This window comes from Notamacropus eugenii, chromosome 3, assembly GCF_028372415.1.
Source record: "Notamacropus eugenii isolate mMacEug1 chromosome 3, mMacEug1.pri_v2, whole genome shotgun sequence".
Classification (NCBI taxonomy): Eukaryota; Metazoa; Chordata; class Mammalia; order Diprotodontia; family Macropodidae; genus Notamacropus; species Notamacropus eugenii.
This window is the reverse complement of record NC_092874.1, coordinates 169,177,832-169,195,639: the sequence shown is the minus strand read 5'-3', so window position 1 is coordinate 169,195,639 and position 17,808 is coordinate 169,177,832. Positions and strand designations below refer to the sequence as shown.

The window sequence follows — 17,808 nt, the reverse complement described above, 5'->3', positions numbered from 1 at the left end:
GATTGTGAAGCATATCAAATAGCAGTGAGGTCTGTTTTTCATCCTAGAAGCATTAGTGAGACAGAGAGGATTCTTGAGGGTAGGGAGTGGAATGTGACATGATGAGCTGGTGCTTTAGGGAGATTATTTTGGCAGCTCTGTGAAGGATAGATTGGAAAAGAGAAACTGAAAGAAGAGGAGATCATGCCCTGGGGAGTTAAGGAACTTAGCTTTTGGAAGGCCCACCCTAGAACTAGGTTATCTTGGTTGTTGAGTGCTGCACGCTAACCATAGCCCACTCACTATATCCAGCCAGCTCCAGACCAACCAGACCATTCATCTACTGTTTTACATACACTCCCCATCTTAATATCAGCTCTTTTCTCACATGCCATCCCTCTCCAACCTCTAGCCTTCACCCTTGGCCTCTGCTTTCCACCTCTTGCTACAGAAACCAATATTAAGCCATTACTGACGCTTCTGGTATGCCAGTTCCCACTGGTTACATTTCCCATTTCTATGACTTCCCAGACCAAAATACTCTTCTCAGGCTATCATCCTCCTAACTATATCATTTCTTCCTTTTGAAAGTAAGTTTCCTGAGCACATGGAATATCTCACTGTTGTATCTATTTCCCAGCTTGCTTGGCACAAGCAAGTACTTAAATGCTTTTTACTCATTCATTCATTCAATATTTTAATTGCAATAGTCTGGACAACAGATATGGAAACTGGCTATGTGAGTGGAGAAGAGTTGACAAATCCAAGAGATGTTATATCATCAAGACCTGAAAACTGATGAAATATGGGAGTAAGAAGGAGAAAGAAGAGTTTAGGATGACTGATTCACACAAGATAAAGAAAATTTGCTTCAAAATAGTTCAGATTTAATCACTGGGGCTGTTCTTTCCAACAGGTGACAATATTAGAGATACCAATAACATTATTATTAAGAAACAAACCTTAAACCTTCAGGCATGGGTGTGAGTAATACAAGTGAACCTGTACCTACTCTGGAACCTCAGTTTTGCAGTTTCCTTTCTTGTGTTTCCAATCACTAGAGTGAAATGAGTCCCAGAGCCCTACAAACAAGTAGGAAATTGTACCAGTCCACAATACTTATTTTTCAAGGAGTCCATCTTTCACTGTGATATGCACAATTTTTAAAACTAAGTTTAATTATCACTCTTTTCTACTAACTTGGCAGGAAATGTTACTCATTTAGACCAGTTGCCATTGGGAAAAAAATTTTGGTGGTTTTGTTTTGTTTTTTTAATCTGGAGCTGTTAGAGTTGGAATGGTTAATTCCGAGGTAATCCAGACCTGTAGTTCTCAAATTTGGGGTCTCAGGAGCCCTTTACATCTTACAAATTATAGAGGACCTTCAAAAGAGCTTTATTTCTGTGGGGTATATCCATTGAAAATTGCCATATTATAATTTGAAACATTATGAAAATAGTTCTGACCTTGGGGATTGCTGGAGTCCCTAGACCAGATTTTGAGAACTGCTGATCTTAGTCTATTCTCTGTGGAATGTAGGAATCCTCTGTGCAACATCCATGACAAATGGACATCCAGTCACTCCTAGAACACCTCTGACTGTGATTATTCAGTCATTCTGTCACGTCCAACTGTTCCCAATCTTGCATGGGGTTTTCTTGGCAATGATATGGCACTGCTTTGCCATTTCCTTCTCCTGTGGATTAAGGCAAGCAGAGGTTAGGTGACTTGTACAGGGTCACACAGCTGGTAAGTGTCTGAGGCTGGAATTGAACTCTGGTCTTCCTGACTCCACGCTCAGCCCTCAATTCACTGAGCCACCTCTAGCAATGACCAAAATGCTAGCTCCCACAGCAGGCCATTCCAGTTGTAGATGAAATCTCATGGTTAAGAAGTTCTTTCTTATACAGTGTTCAACACTGAACACTGGGTTCAATTCCAGTGGCCATACTAAGAGAGATTTTGAAAACATTGCAGCTCTGTGCTCCCCACAGACAGCCAGGTGGCAAAGTAGATAGAACACTGGGCCTGCAGTCAGGAAGACCTAAGTTCAAATCCAGCCTCAGACACTTACTGGCTGGGCAAGTCACTCTGTTCCAATTTCTTCAACTGTCAACATGGGGATAATCATAGCATCTACTTCCCAGGATTGCTGTAAGGACCAAATAAGGTAATGTCTGTAAACCACTTAATACAATGCCTGGCGCACAGTAAGTGCTTTTTAAGTGCTTCTTTCCTTCCCTTCCATAGTATACAAAATTATGGTGATGCTAAATGTGCATCTTTTTCCCTTGCGTATCAAACACTGGGACCAATATCTTCTTGTTCTTTAACTAAAATGTAATTTGCATCAATACTTTTGCCCACAGAATGTATGTAATACTTTCTGAGGTTATCTTTGTGGCCTTGAGCATTTTTCAATCAAATAAAAAAATCTCCTTTGTTCTGGTTAAACAGTAAAACCAAACTTGTTTGTGGTCCAGTCATTTCAGGCCCCTGTACAATGTGTTTTTCAGGCTCTGTGGATACCCTCCCTTCTATGACGAAAACGACTCCAAACTCTTTGAGCAGATTCTCAAGGCGGAATATGAATTTGACTCCCCCTATTGGGATGACATCTCAGATTCTGGTAGGTAGCCCACCTTCCTGAGGGTGCAGCACCCATGATCTCTCAGAAGAGTCACCTGCTGCCTTTAGGACCCTGTCATTTCTGAGGTTCTCATGAAAGCTCCTGGGTGCTGTGCATGCCTGGAACCTCCAAGAGAGTCCTGGGCAAAGCTGAGGGTAGGCTTGGCTGGGGCTGCTTATGCTGAAGTCAAGGGAAAAGCCAATAATAAGGATGTACTGATCTAGAGTTTCCAAGAGGGAAATACTCCCCCTCATGAAATGCTTTAGATAAAATAACCAGACCTACCAAAGATCTAAGTTATCCCTTTTTCAAGAATTCTAGCAATTATGGGAAGCACCCCTGCTTCAGTAACAAATAGCGTAATTACGCAGAATGTACTTGATTCATATATTGGGATCTAATCAACATGCATTCATTGAGTGCCAACTGTATATAAGGCCCTAGGCTAAGTTTGATCCAGAGTCCATGGGCAGTATTTCCAATGAAGATGAAGTAGAAGACTTGAAAACTAGGCACAGTCTCTGGCACACATTAAATGCTTAATAAATGTTTTACCTAAAAAGAAAGGGTTGTTCTTAGAGGCTTCTGAGGTTTCTTCAAATTTTAAATCTATGATTCTGTATTATTTCTAGAAAATTCATGACTCATTTGCTAGGATAAAAAAAGGATTACATTTGGGGAACAAAAAAATAATTAGACCAATTGAAATGTTACATCAATTTAGAAATTAATTTTATCCTTTTTAAAAAAAAGTAATAGTTTTAGCATTTATTAGGGATTCACATCTTTGCTCAAGACCAGTGGACAGCCAGGATAGTACCAGGTTTTCTGACTTTCCTTTTTTTCTTGTTGTTCAGTCATTTTTCAGTCATGTCTAACTCTTAATGGCCCCTTTTAGGGTTTTGTTTGCAAAGATCTTGGAGTGGTTTGTCATTTCCTTTTCCAGCTCATTTTACAGATGAGGATGAGGTAAATAGGGTTAAGTGACATGCCCAGGGTCACTAGTAAGTGTCTGAGGCTAGATTTGAACTCAGGAAGAGTTTTGTTGTGTAATGTTATAACTCAAATACTTGATGCTACATTACTTACTCTCTGTATCAAAAAGGGGCAGGGGTAGGTCAGCAAACTGTGACCTGGGGGCCAAATCTGGCCTGCCTTTATAACCCACAAACTACTAATGTCACCCCAGATTTAAAATAAAAGGGGTGGCACCTCACCAAAGAGCTTTCTGTAATGTTTATTATAAAGCATGAAGCCCATGGTACGTAGGACACATGTAATAACTTTATCCATCTTACTGAAGTTTAGCAAGCTGATTTCATGACAAAGGACTCTTTCTGCAATACTTTAGCTTGAATAGACAAGACAATGCAGTCTTGTGTAGAGAAAATTAGGAACTAGAAGCAAAGGAATATGTCTCCTAGTTCTTGTTTTGCCATTGACTCCAGAAGACCACTCTGATGTCCTATTTCTAAGGTGCTGATACTGTACTATTTGCACTTAGTGCCACATGTGTTAAGAGTTTGGAAAGGTTTGATCAAATATACTTGACGCCATAAACAATGTGATTGCTGTACATGGTGGCATCATATAGCTATGTTTTAAGGTACAAATTTGATTCACTGTTTTGTTTTTTTCTTTTAACAGCTAAAGATTTCATTCGGAACTTGATGGAGAAAGATCCCAATAAAAGATACACATGTGAGCAGGCAGCTCGGCACCCCTGGTAAGAAAAATGATGCAGCATGAGATAATGACTGTCAAATTCCTTTTCACTACAGTGGTAATTGGGAGATCTCAATTATGAAACCCGTAGGTTATCATCACACTTCATTATAACCAAGGTTTTCAGTCTTCTCCCCAAGCCAAATCTTAGCTTCCTTTTTTCCCTTCTCTGCCCCCTTCTGTAGTTGTTAATGAGGAGATAATTGACCAAAAAGCAGCAAGAGATGCAACATCTACTCCTTGGACAGTCAGTTCCTTAGCATTAGCTCATATTCATAAAGTACTTTCCTTACAACAACCCTATGAGTTAATAGTGTATGACTGTTTCTATTCTGCAGATGAGAAAACTGAAAATGAGAAAAGTGAGTGACTTGCTCATAGTATTACAGATAGTGTCAGAGTTGACAGTAAACCTACCTTCCAAAAGAGAACTGTATGTTCCCTGACTTAGCTTATCCTGATATATGGAAATTTGAGTGAAATCAGAATAAATTTTTAAAGAGATTGTTATTCATGAGAAATAAAGGATTTTTTCACTCTATGATAAGTTACCTTAGGATTCCTTAAATAGCAATACATTCTAGTATATTTAATATGGGATTAGTCTAAATGACATAGTTTTAGAGCACATCTCTCTCATAAAGAAGAATTCCCTTTTAATAACCTATTCATTGACTATATTAATAGGCTGTGGCATATTCTACCAAGACTGAAAGGTTTCAAATGTGGACCAGGTGACAGACTGTTCCTGCTTTTTGAGGGCCAATCTATCTAAGTACAGAGACTTATCACCAGTAAGCTGGCCACTAGGTCATCACTTCTTTGACTTGAGAGACTGAGGGGAAAAAAGAAAACCAAAATATGTCCTCTAGTCTTATTGGTCCATTTTCTTTCCATAGTGATGGTGCTAGAATGGCAGAAGAGGAGGTGGAGGGCTCAAATTAATTTTAAATCATCCTTAACCAACTGTTGAAACTAGATTCCTTTTTACAAGAACCAGTGAATCCTTCAGTACTATGGGAAGAACTTAAAAATATCTTTTTTTTGCTATAAATGATACTGAAAAACATAAAGAAGTCATAGCTAAATGTAAGGAAGTCCCATAGGTTCTTTTCAGAGAGTTATGAAGGAGTTGGTAGAGTTGTTTCTGTCATGTACTCAAAAGCAATGAAAAATATCAGTTTATGGATCACTTTATAGAGTTAATGAAAGGTAAAAGCAAAAATATCATCATGGAAATAATTGCAACTTATGTGCTAGGATCTTTTATAGAGAAAAACTGGAAAACATCTACAAAGAACTTAACTCCAAACCAAGTCAATGTATACTTTAATACCTCATGATTTAGTGTACAAAAGTAGATACTGAGCAGGATGGCAAAAAGAGAGAGGATGGGAGAGGGAGAAGGAGAGGGAAAGGGAGAGAGAGAGAGAGAGAGGAGGAGGGAGGGAGGGAGGGAGAGAGAGAGAGAGAGAGAGAGAGAGAGAGAGAGAGAGAGAGAGAGAGAGAGAGAGAGAGAGAGAGAGAAGAATTAAGAAATGAACCAGGCTTGGTGTTGCCAATTTTAAGTTCCTGGTACTAGGAAGACTGATACTGGTTGACCTCTTGAGCTTAGGAGACTTGAGCTTCAGAGGGCTAAGTCAATCAAGTGTCCTGATGTACTTTTAATTGCAAGATCATGGTCATGGTGAAGAATCAGTTTTTAAAAATGGAATTGATTATATTTTACTAAATGGAAAATAACCAATAGCTGACATGACTCATGTCAAAATAATAGGTTTGTGATCAGTCCTATCATTTATTGATTAGACCAGAAGTCAAAAAATGCTGAAAAATTAGAAGAGAGGAAAAAGAGAAGATCATGGACGAAATTATAATAGCTATGAAACTGAACTATGAAAAAAACCACTAACTGAAAAAAATGGAAAAACAATAAAGACAATCATTTCTTTGACAAATTGAAATTATCTAAAACATTTGTCATAAGAAAGCCAAATTAGTCCCCCAAACTTCTCGAATCAGCAAATGCTTGATCTTTTTGCCATGGGGAAAGACATGGTAGTCAAACACAGCACTGCCTTATACTATGTGATCATTTCCAAACTGATTAAAGAGATGAAAGAGAGAATATAATTAACAGTATTGACTTATAAGATTGGATAAAAAGAGTGAAGGGGAAAATAACCATATGGATAACTTAACAAGACACCCCATTAAACTAAAGCATCTCAAAAGCATTTAGAGATGAAACAAAAAGAACAAATAGAAACAAAATGAAACAGATGTTCCATCATGTCTGTGTAACCTATTCTCATCATCAATGATGTTGGAACCACTGCTTTCAGACTCTGCACCCAGTTGCCATAGGAGGAAGTGAAATTGACACTTTAAGAAGATTGGTAGTCAAGAAGAGTGGCTGGGCCTGAACAAATATATGCAGAAGAAATCCAATCTAGAAACAACACAATTTTGAAAGGTATTGACCAAGAAATTTTCAAGGTCTCAAAATAGAGGAGACACCAAAAGGTGAAGAAAGTACATATGGTAACATATACCAAAATGGCATCAGCAACTACTGATCCTCATTATTGATCCTGATTTGTCATCTCTATAAAGTCTTTCTTTTTAAGTTTAAAAATTAGCCTTTTAAAATTTAGAATTATACCTTGTTTATTTTAGCATTAATTTTTCAAAATTTTGAGTTCTCAATTCTGTCCATTCCTTTACCCCCTCCCTCACCCATCGAGAAGGCAAGCAATATGTTTCCATAAAGTCTATATGAGAATTGTCTGCACATTCTTGATGAAAACATGCTTTTACAAATGATTCTCTGCAACACATCAGATCTTCATTTACATAGTCCAAAGAATCTCAGAATTGAAAGAGATCTCTCAGGGTCCATCTGGTCCAAACTATACTTTAGGAAGAATCCTGTCTACAAACCTTCTTTGGAAGACTTCTGAGGAGAAACCTCAATCTTTCCAGCTTTCTATCCAGTTTTGGTCAGCCATTCTGTTCCTCTAGGAACCCTTTTCAATTTCCTGCAACTCCATAGAAGTTTCTTTGCTTGTAGATACACCATTTCCCATCTCTCAGCCTTTCAGCTACACAGTACCTCCTATCATCCTGCAACAACACCCCAAGCCTGAATCCCTATTAATACGATGATAACCTACCCAAAGTCATTAGCCAATGATTACTATACTCCCACCTCATCAAACCTTCCCCATCCCAGTAGCTCCAAACCCCTAGCTCTCATTATTCAAACCCTGTTTCCATCCCCCATTGACTTCCTCCCTCATTCCTATTCCCCGTCAACCCACCCCCTCATAAGTCCCTCTAGTAATATTTCTACCCCTTCCATTGTGTTCTCTAGAATGCCTGTTCCTTGGGCAATAAACTAACTTTCATCTTAAACCTTTTTCTTTCTCACTCCTTCTATTTTCTTGAACTCAATGAGACCTGATTTCCTTCTAATAACTCAATTTCCCCAGATAGTCTTTCCAACACCTGCTCCATTTTCCTTCATACTCCCCACATATTGGGAAAATGAGGGAGCATGATGCATGGCCTTATCCTTCTTAATAAATTAAGAAATGATTGTTAAACATTACAAAATAAAAAAATAAAAAAAAATTAAGAAATGAAAATCATAATCTGAGGTTGAAGGAATTAAGGGCAGAATTAGGACCTTAAGGAGATTTGGTACAACTATAATGGGAACAAGACAGGGACTTAAGTAAAACACAATCATGAGGTCCCATTTGACATTTGTATAAGACCCAGTAAGCATACTCTAAAAAACCAACCAAACAAAACCCATTCCTAGTAACTAAGAATGGAGAAAATAGATAGAAAACATCACTCAGTGTTGGGATTCATGGGGAAGGAACAGCCAAAGGACCACAGAGACAAGAGATCTAAGAGCTTCTGGTCTCTCATTCTCCTCTGGCTTGCTTATAGGACTTTGCTATTTTGTAGGTTCTGGCACAAAATAAGAAGAAATCAAGGCAGTTGTTCTATAAGGCTTTTCAAAGGTTCCTCCCAATAGAACTCTCTCTCATTACTCAGAATAGAAAAGAGCATTAGATGGCATTAAGTGAAATGCTAGTCAATATTTTTTAATGTTAAACTGTTGGGAATTCCCAGCTCTGCCACAACTAGCTATATGACCTTGGCAAGCAGCTTATTATCTCTGACCCTCAACTTCCCCAAATGTAAAATGGGGGTAGTTATACTTTCACTATTTACCTCATAAGGCTGTAAGAAAAATGTTTTGTAAGCCACAAAATTTTACATGAATAAGAAAAGGGAAGTGAGGAAGATGTTGGAGACTAATGGGGAATGTGGATTGGAGAAAGACTTGAGAAGTAGGAAGCACAGAGTCCACCAGTTATATTAAAACATCAAAATTTCATACAGAAATAATATCTACAAAATGTAAGAGGTTAAAGCTAAAACATCGGTGAGGGAGAAGGTACAACTCGAGTGAAATGCAAGGACATCCACTCACATGCTACTGAAATGCTACTGAAGCCAAAGCCATCTAGAAACACTTGTAAAGGTGGCAAATAACAATAAATCTGAAATGTATCCACAAAGCTATCCTGAGAGGTTGGCTCTGAACTGCCTCTGGCTCAATCTGATCCTTAATTCTTAAGTAAGCACTAGCTCAGTTTGAGGGCAACTGGATGGCTCAGAAATAGAGTTCTGGGTCTGGAGTCAAAAAGACTCAGATTCCCAAGTTAAAATATGGCTTCAGACACTTACTAGCTGTGTGACCCTGTGCAAGTCACTTAACTCTGTTGGCCTCAGTTTCCTCATCTGTAAAATGAGCTGGAAAAGAAAATGGCAAACCACTTTAGTATCTTTACCAAGAAAACCCTAAAGTCAGACATGAGTGAAAAATGACTGAACAACAATAAATTCTGATTGAAATGAACATGAAGTATTTCTATATTATTGATCAATTTCAGCTTCTGTGACATCTCACATGTTAGTAATTCTCCAAAACTATATGAGGCAGAGAAAATGCAAACCAGCGATGATAGAGGGATTTTCCTCATCTGGAAGACCTTCCTATCAATGAAATCACAGACCCAATCCCTAACTCTTTGTATGTTAGCCACATAAAGAACTCATATAAAACAGGACATGTGGAGTGAGAACCACTTCCAAAGAGTTTCAAATCATATTTCTGATAGACAGGTACTGATGTTTAAAACATAAAGACAAAATTCCTTTCCAATTTCTCTTCGCCCCATCTATTTATTTTGGAGCACAAGGATCTAGCCAGTATTAGTAAGTACCCATCCTAGTCAATCCCACAATTCTTCTCCTTTGCTGAACAATCATTTCCAAGAAAGAGTTGGCCATGAAAAAGTTTGATTTGGCATCCCACTCTGAGGATGTGACTTTTGAAAACAGTATAGGGGGGAAGACTCGAATGAGTCTGGAGAACAAAGGCTTACTAGAGATTCTTGGAGCATCTTGCAAATCCCTCTGTTGTGCTTGCCTTTGGTGGGCTTGGTCATCCAAACATTCTGTTTCTATTTTACTAAGTTGTTATCTGGGAAATGGAGCCAAACGAAAAGTAGAGGAAGGGAAATTTGGTTAGCTGTAGTCTATTTCAGCATGCTCTTCTGCCAAAGTACTTTCATCTTGACCTAGAAAGAGTGTTGCTGAGAGAAATGGGGAATTTTATTGAAGCATGTTGCCTTTGGCAAAGTCTGAGAACTGGACTACAGCCTGATACTCCTACAAGACTCTTGGTAGCTCAGAAAAGCTGGTACACTAACTTTTTCATTTTCTAGGGCTGCTTTTTGTGTGTGAGTAATGCCTATTTCCCTTTTGCCTTACCCAGTTAGTCAACTGGATTTCCAGTGTTTTTTTTTTCCAACCAGAGCAGCCTAGGTCTGGGGAGCGAAGGAGGTGTTCACATACACATTTATCTTCCTACAAAGACATATGTTAAGTGTCTTTGTTGCCTCCTCCAGGATATGTTGCTCAGGAATTATTCAGGAAGTAGCCTGTGCCATCACTCCTTGTACTCCATAGCAATACTCATACTAGTTAGTGCCATGGTGTCTGTCTTCCATTATATAATCATTTCTGAGAAAGAGTTGGCCATTGGCAAGTTTGAATTGGCATTCCTCTCTAAGGATGTAACATTTTAAACCACCTTTCTTTCTCCAGGCTGTACCCATAGTAATGGACCCAACTCTCTACCTTTCCTTCATTATCTAACTGCAAGATCCACTTATATAATATTCATGATATTGTAAATAACCTTTTCTTCAACAACTAACTGAAATAATGGAAGGTCAAGTTGTATTTAATCAAAACAAAGAAAGGTTTGTAATACTGGTGACTAAGAGTATATATCTTATTTATTACAAAGTTGGGTTGTAGGTTTCAGTGTGGCAGAAATATCTTCCAAAAAAAACCCTAGGAATTATAAAGTTTTGTAAACTATTGCACATTGGGACAAAAATTGCTTTCAGAATATTAGCATAATGTTTTAGAAGTCTTCCAAAGTATGCATATGAAATTTTGGTTGAAAAAGGTAATTAGACTGACAAAGATAGCATGAGATAATATGACGGTGTCAATAGGAAAGATTTGGGTTCACATTAGGCTTGAGTTACTGGCTGGGCCACCCTGGACAAATTACAACCTCTTGACCTCTGTTTCTAATCTATAAATTGAGAGGGTTGGACTAGGTAGATGACCTCTAAGGTCCCTTCCAACTCTAAATTGCTGAAGCTATGAATCTATGAAATATTATGATAAAGCAATAATATTACTGATTATCCTAATAAACAAATACAAACTTTACATCCAAATCAAATATACCCTTCAATGTAGTCACCTTAGAAAGAAATATACTTATTCCAGTAATGTTGCTATTGTCCAAAACATTTTTAGAACACCTCTTGCAGATTTATCGTCAAACCCCAAAACTCATTCTTCTGACTAGGCTCATCTTTCATCTTTTCACTAATCAAATCTTTCCACTTGGAGGTAGAATTGATTTTTGGATAAAGGCATTCAAGGCTAAGTCTAATAAAGAAAGTAGTTGATCGGTACTGTTTGATGTCAAAAATACAGATTAGATTGAAGGATATGAAAATAGATGGGCCAGTCATGTCATAAGAACAAAATAACTGATGGACAGTTTGTGTGCTTCATTTTTGTCTATTTAATGTCAAGAGATATAAAGGAAGGCGTTGGATGAAGGATGTGGATGAAAGTTGCCCAGGAAGGCCAGGCATGGATAGATTGGGATCTGAATCATGAGATGTACATCACTGAGCTCACATACCCATTAAAGTATTGAAACAGCTCTATAGTAATGGAATTTATATTTCTTGTATGGTTTTTAGAGCTAATTCTGAAGGTAAATTCCAAAAACATTTTGAGGAATAGAAGTATCATTGGAAAAAAAAGTATATATTACCCAAGATATCTAATTTGAATGATAGCACTTATTTCAAAGTCTTAGCTAAATGGAATCTCAGAATCACAGAACTGGAAATAAATTTAGAGATCATCTAGTCAAAATCTTTCATGTTATAAATAAGGAAGTTATGTCCTGCAAAAGTAAAATGATTTGCCCAAGGTCACAGAGCTAGCTAATAGCTAATACATACATACATACATATATATACATATACACATATTTGTATATGTTCCCAGCTGTGTGACCTTAGTTAATTCAATATGTGTTACTTTAAGGCATGCAAAGGGCTTTACACATATTATTTCATTTTATCTTCACAACAATCCTAGGAGGCAAGTGTTATTATTATGCCCATTAGGCATAATAGAGAAACTAAGGTAGACAGGTTAAGTGATTTAACCACAACTAGCAAATGTCTAAGGCTGGATTTGAACTCAGATCTTCCTTATTCCAGGTCAAACCTGTCACCTGGATGCCTCAATAGACTAGAAATAGAAAATAGATCTCCTGCCTCCAAATTCGGTGTATTCCCCACTCCACCACACCATATTAGATAGCGAGTATTGTAACAGAGGCCTGAATTTGGAGTCTGAGGACCTGGGGGTTAGGGTGCATTCTAAAGAAGCAGAAAGATGCTTTGAAGGTTCCTAGAATTCTGTAAGTGGTTGATTTTTCACAAGCCTAGTCCACCTACATATGACAGAAATGGTCCCTCCCCTCAAGGAATTTTGGATTTTATTGGATGTAAATATGTAAGAATACTTGGCATTTTTCAGGCTATTTTTATAATTAATCTTTTAAGCTTTAAAAAAAAGTTCATGATCCCTTTGGAGGAGATAGGTGGGTACAGTGGATAGAGTGTTATGCCTAGAGTCAGGAAGATAGGAATTCAAATCCAGCTTCAGATACTTACTAGCTCTGTGACCCTAGGCAAGTCACTTAACCTCTGTCTGCCTTAAGATCATCTATAAAATGGGGTAATAATAATAATACCTACCTACCAAGGTTGTTGTGAGGATCAAATGAGATAATAATTGTAAAGCCCAGTACCTGACACATAGTAGGTGCTTAGTAAATGCTCCTTTTCTTCTTTCTATCCTTGCTTCCTTCCTTCATAGCACTCTTTGAGGTAGGTGCCCCAAGAATAATTATTCACATTTTATAACAAGGAAACAGGCTAAAAAGGGTTAGTAACATGTCCAGGGCCACAAAGTTAGGTTTACAGGTAGAATTCAACCCAGGTCTTCCTGATCCTTAATCTAGTAACCTATGACACAATGCCTACTTATTGCCTTGCCTTTGGTGGATCATTACCCATCATCTACCTATAGGTGTTCCCTAAGATCTGTTCTGCCAAGCCTAGAGGCCTGTATTGGGCTACCCGAGTCTTTCCTACCTGTCCCAGGTCTTCAGCTGGCCACGCCGGATGCACGTATGAGAGAAAGGACGTTCCAGAGTCGAACAGGGGTTGAGCTTTATTTCAGGGTCTGGGTTACAAATGCAGGGAGGTCTTCCTTAGGAGGAAGAGGGGGAGATTTCCTAAGGAGGCTAAGCTTAAGGGATTGGAAGTAGAAGTACAAGCGGGGAGAGAGGGGGAGGGGAGAGAGGAAAGAAAAGAAGCGGAGCCCTACTATCCTCTTTGGCTCCACACGTGCTAAGAGAGAGCTTTCAGGCTTCCTCAATCCTACTTAACCATCAGCCGCACAGTTTGCATCTCAATACCGTGCTGTTAGGTAACTAGGTGTGCTCCAATCCGGGACAATCTCGAGGGCAGGGAGACTCCACCCATCACGTATCTCCCGGGGAGAGGCGGAAATACCCGAGCTAGCCGAGCTAGCTCAGTCTGACCTTCTCGAACCCTCGCTGTTCATGGAGGGCCTCGTAAGACTCTAAGATTTAGAAGTCCCACTTTTACCCGCCCGAGACCATCCACACGGATTTGAGCTTCCAATCCCAACATATCCCCTTCTTTGTTTTGCGCGGAGCGCACCTGGCTCTAGAGCAAACAGTGGCTGGAGGCTGAGTGGATTAGGAAGGCCTTTAGCATATGAGTACCCTACAACAAGACTTCATTCACACAGAAATCTGCAGCTAGCACAACTGACAAAGGGAGGCATCAAATAAAACAAAGATGAAACTAAATGGCTGAGTTACAACAGGGGAAGTGCAATCAACTAATCCCAAAGCATATTTTAAGAGGAGCAGCTGGTGTAGGCGCCTTACATCACCACTCCCTCAGTCATGCAAATGGATCTCAACGGCCAAGCCTGAATGGCCAAGCCTGTGGTATTCAGGTGAAAAGTTGGTCACCCCTTCCCCCCCCCAATGTCCTGGGTTTGTGATATCAAAGTCCTCCTTCAGCCGCTGAAAAAGATGCCTAGATGGGAAGCTGTCAGCAGCAGTGTCTGCGGTTGTGATGAGTGCTGCCTCCTCTCTGGGCAGCAAGGTTAAAGCTGTCAGCAGCAGGCTCAGGTGGCATATGATCCTTCTCTGGGGTCTCTGGGCTCTCCGCCTCCTGCGTCTCCGTCGCCTCCGACATCGGTTCCCACTTACAGATCCTTCTAATGGGAATCCACGCATTCCCTTTTCCTGTGGAGACACAAACATACCCTCAACCCCATATTAGTATCTTAAAATGTCTCGTAGCTGGAGTAGTATGTGCGCCTTTTGAGACAGCTGTATCAAGCTCTGATTGTATTAGGCCTCTTAATCTTGGCTCTGATTGTATTAGGCGACCTTTTCCCCTTCTTTGTTTAGTGAGGATCGCCTTTAAGGTACAATTGATAAGAATGCAAACTGGCTCTTTACTTAGGTATAGTTGCTGCCAGGTGCTTACAAATGCTTGATTAACATCTGTAAGAAACCTGAATTTCCCGGATTTTTTCTTTATAACAAACACAGGAGCATTCCAGGGTGCTAATTGCTCCTTAACCAATAGTTGTAATGCCTGGAGTTTTTCTGGAGTCAGGGGCCATTGCTCCACCCAAATCGGGGTGTCTGACTTCCAATTCAAGGGTGGGGACTCCAGAGCAACAGCAATGGCCCTTACTAAAAATTTGATAACCTCATCCCGAGGTGGCTTATAATGTCCCTGCCCCAGATGTTAAAACTAAGTCCTGGAATCACCAACAGCCATACGGTCCCTTGGCGATCCTCTGCCTCCCACTTTACTGGGTGCATTGTCTCTAAGGTATTTTGGCACCCTCCTATTCCCCACACTGGTCTCTGGCTTTCTTTGAGCTTCCAGTGCCTTAAGGGAAGGGCAATAGCTATGGGAAGCTGATCCTGGCCCCTCCCTGTACTTATTTCTTTCTGCCCAGGGGTAAGGCAGGCTCTAGCTAAGCTCTTCCAGTCATTAGGAGTCAGAACGAACTGACCACTGAGAGTTTCAAGCATGGCTATAACAAAGGGTGAATTAGGGCCGTGCTTGGTACAAGCCTCTTTAAGAGTCGCCACTCTCTTCCACTCTAAAGGCACGTGGCTCCTTCGAACCCCACCGGGGACACTGGGGTCCGCTATTTCTAACACAGGAAATGTCCCTACATCTTCTCCATTCTCTATAGCCTTTCTTATTCCTTTTTCCAACCTGGACTGTGGCCCTGAACTGTCTGACCAATGGAGCAGGTTGTAAGGAGGCGCGGAGGGAAGGCACGGCGTATTCTCCCCTGCCTCGCCTTTTCCATCCGCTAGATGGAGCTCCGAGTCTATTTTTTCTTTACGCTCCTTAACTTTCCGCTTAACTTTCTGCTTGCCTGGGTCCTCCCCTCCCCTCTCTCCGCTTCCACTCTCTTTCCAATCCCGCCCTGGCCTCTCCGGCCCTTCCTTACAAAATTCTCGGAGGTCATTTAACTCTATTGTGACCCCCGCCTCCCTGCCTTCCCTGTGAAGTGTCTCAGCCCAGACCTCCTGTTCCTCTGGCTTTATTACTGGCAATTGATTCCTCATCCCTGCCCTTTTCCCAGGGGTTTGGGAAGCTTCTCTCCACTTTCTCTCCTTCCGAATCTAGGATTCGGGACTCGCTTCTTTCACAGCCCCTTCCGGGTGTACCCCAAAAGCACCCAGGATTATCTACGCTCCCAATCCCTGTTGGGGTGCCAACTGCCAGGCCTAGAGGCCTGTATTGGGCTACCCGAGTCTTTCCTACCTGTCCCAGGTCTTTGGCTGGCCAAACCGGATAAACGTATGAGAGAAAGGTCGTTCCAGAGTCGAACAGGGGTTGAGCTTTATTACAGGGTTTCGGTTACAAGTGCAGGGGGGTCTTCCTTAGGAGGAAGAGGGGGAGATTTCCTAAGGAGGCTAGGATCTTAAGGGCTTGGAAATAGAAGTACAAGCGGGGAGAGAGGGGGAGGGGAGAGAGGAAAGAAGAGGAGTGGAGCCTACTATCCTCTTTGGCTCCACACGTGCTAAGAGAGAGCTTTCAGGTTTCCTCAATCCTACTTAACCTTCAGCCGCACAGTTTGCATCTCAATACCGTGCTGTTAGGTAACTAGGTGTGCTCCAATCCGGGACAATCTCGAGGGCAGGGAGACTCCACCCATCACGTATCTCCTGGGGAGAGGCGGAAATACCCGAGCTAGCCGAGCTAGCTCAGTCTGACCTTCTCGAACCCCCGCTGTTCATGGAGGGCCTCGTAAGACTCTAAGATTTAGAAGTCCCACTTTTACCCGCCCGAGACCATCCACACGGATTTGAGCTTCCAATCCCAACACTGTTCTATGTCCCTTTCTTTTTTCTCCATTTTTCCTCTCTTCGTAACCCCATCAGCTCCCATGGGTTCAATTATCACTGTTACACAGATGACTCCTTTGTCTATGCCCAACTAGAATTCTGTTTTTTTAATCCTTTTTAAATTCATACCCTTTTCTCTTTTTTGTCCCTTTCCAGTGATTCCCTGGCCTAATAGAAGCTTTCCTCATACCAAATAAGTGTACTCAAGCAAAACAAATTAATACATTGGGCATGTCTGAAAATGCCCATTTATCATCTTCTACTTCTATCAAGAGGCAGGAGTCATACGTTACTACTAGTGTTCTAGAATAATAGTTGCTCACTGCATTTTTGATCCATTCCCTATCTCTATATCCTGAATGTCAGATCTTTATGTTAAATATTTGCCAGGATGATTTATTTCGCAGGCAACTGTTTTTCCTCTAATTCTAGCTGTTTTACTTGGAAAGATTTTGTAATCTTATATAATAGAAATTGTACCTTTTCATTTCTAAGATTACCCCTCTATTCCTGTTAAGAATTCTCCTTCTCATCCCAGTCATAATTGCACAGTTCATAATACATAACTGGACTTCTTTCAGTTCTCTTCTCCTTCTTTTATGATGGGACTTTTTATACTTATGCCTCATGTACCCTATTGTCCTTGATTTCCAGTCCCCATCCCACTATCTAGTGTTCTGTTGGCACCTCAAACTCAACATCTCCAAAATGAAAATTGTCTTCCCCCTCTCCCAATCAATTCCTTTTCCAAACTTTAGAGCACTACTATTTCCCTAGTAAACCAGTTTTGTAATCTCAGAATGATCCTTGATATTTCCCCTTCCCACACTCCTCATTTCCAGTTAGTTGCTAAGTCTTTATTCACAATATCTGTCATAATTTTCCTCCTCTCCAATCACATACCAGTTACCAGGCTAGTTTAGGCCCTCTCACTAAACTTCAGTAATGACCTCCTAAGTTTTCTCTGTTTCTAATTCCTCACCACTTCAATTCAGCTTTAATTCAATTAACACTCATTATTCCCACAACTACCAAGATAATCTTCCTAAGACATAGATCTGACAGTGTTGCTCCCCTGCTGAAAACCTTCCAGTGGCTCCCCATTACCTCTAGGATTAAATACAAATATTAAATAAAATATTTTTTAAAATTTAAAATAAAAGTATTAAATACAAATATTAAATATGAATATTTCCACCTCTTCACTCTGACTCCACTAACTGGAGCCTTAAGTGCCTGAGGTCTTGAAATGAGGTTAAAGGAAAAAGGGAGAAATCTGAATCAT

General features: G+C 40.2%; 1 protein-coding gene across 2 annotated transcripts in view; it reads left to right on the top strand.

Moving 5' to 3' along the window:
- CAMK1D (calcium/calmodulin dependent protein kinase ID) overlaps positions 1–17,808 on the top strand; it is a 494,068-nt gene that overhangs the window by 459,028 nt on the left and 17,232 nt on the right. For both annotated transcript variants that reach the window (XM_072653308.1, XM_072653309.1), the window contains 2 exons: positions 2,496–2,608; positions 4,256–4,334. In XM_072653308.1, coding sequence (XP_072509409.1) covers positions 2,496–2,608; positions 4,256–4,334 — 192 coding nt within the window. The remainder of the gene's footprint in view (positions 1–2,495; positions 2,609–4,255; positions 4,335–17,808) is intronic.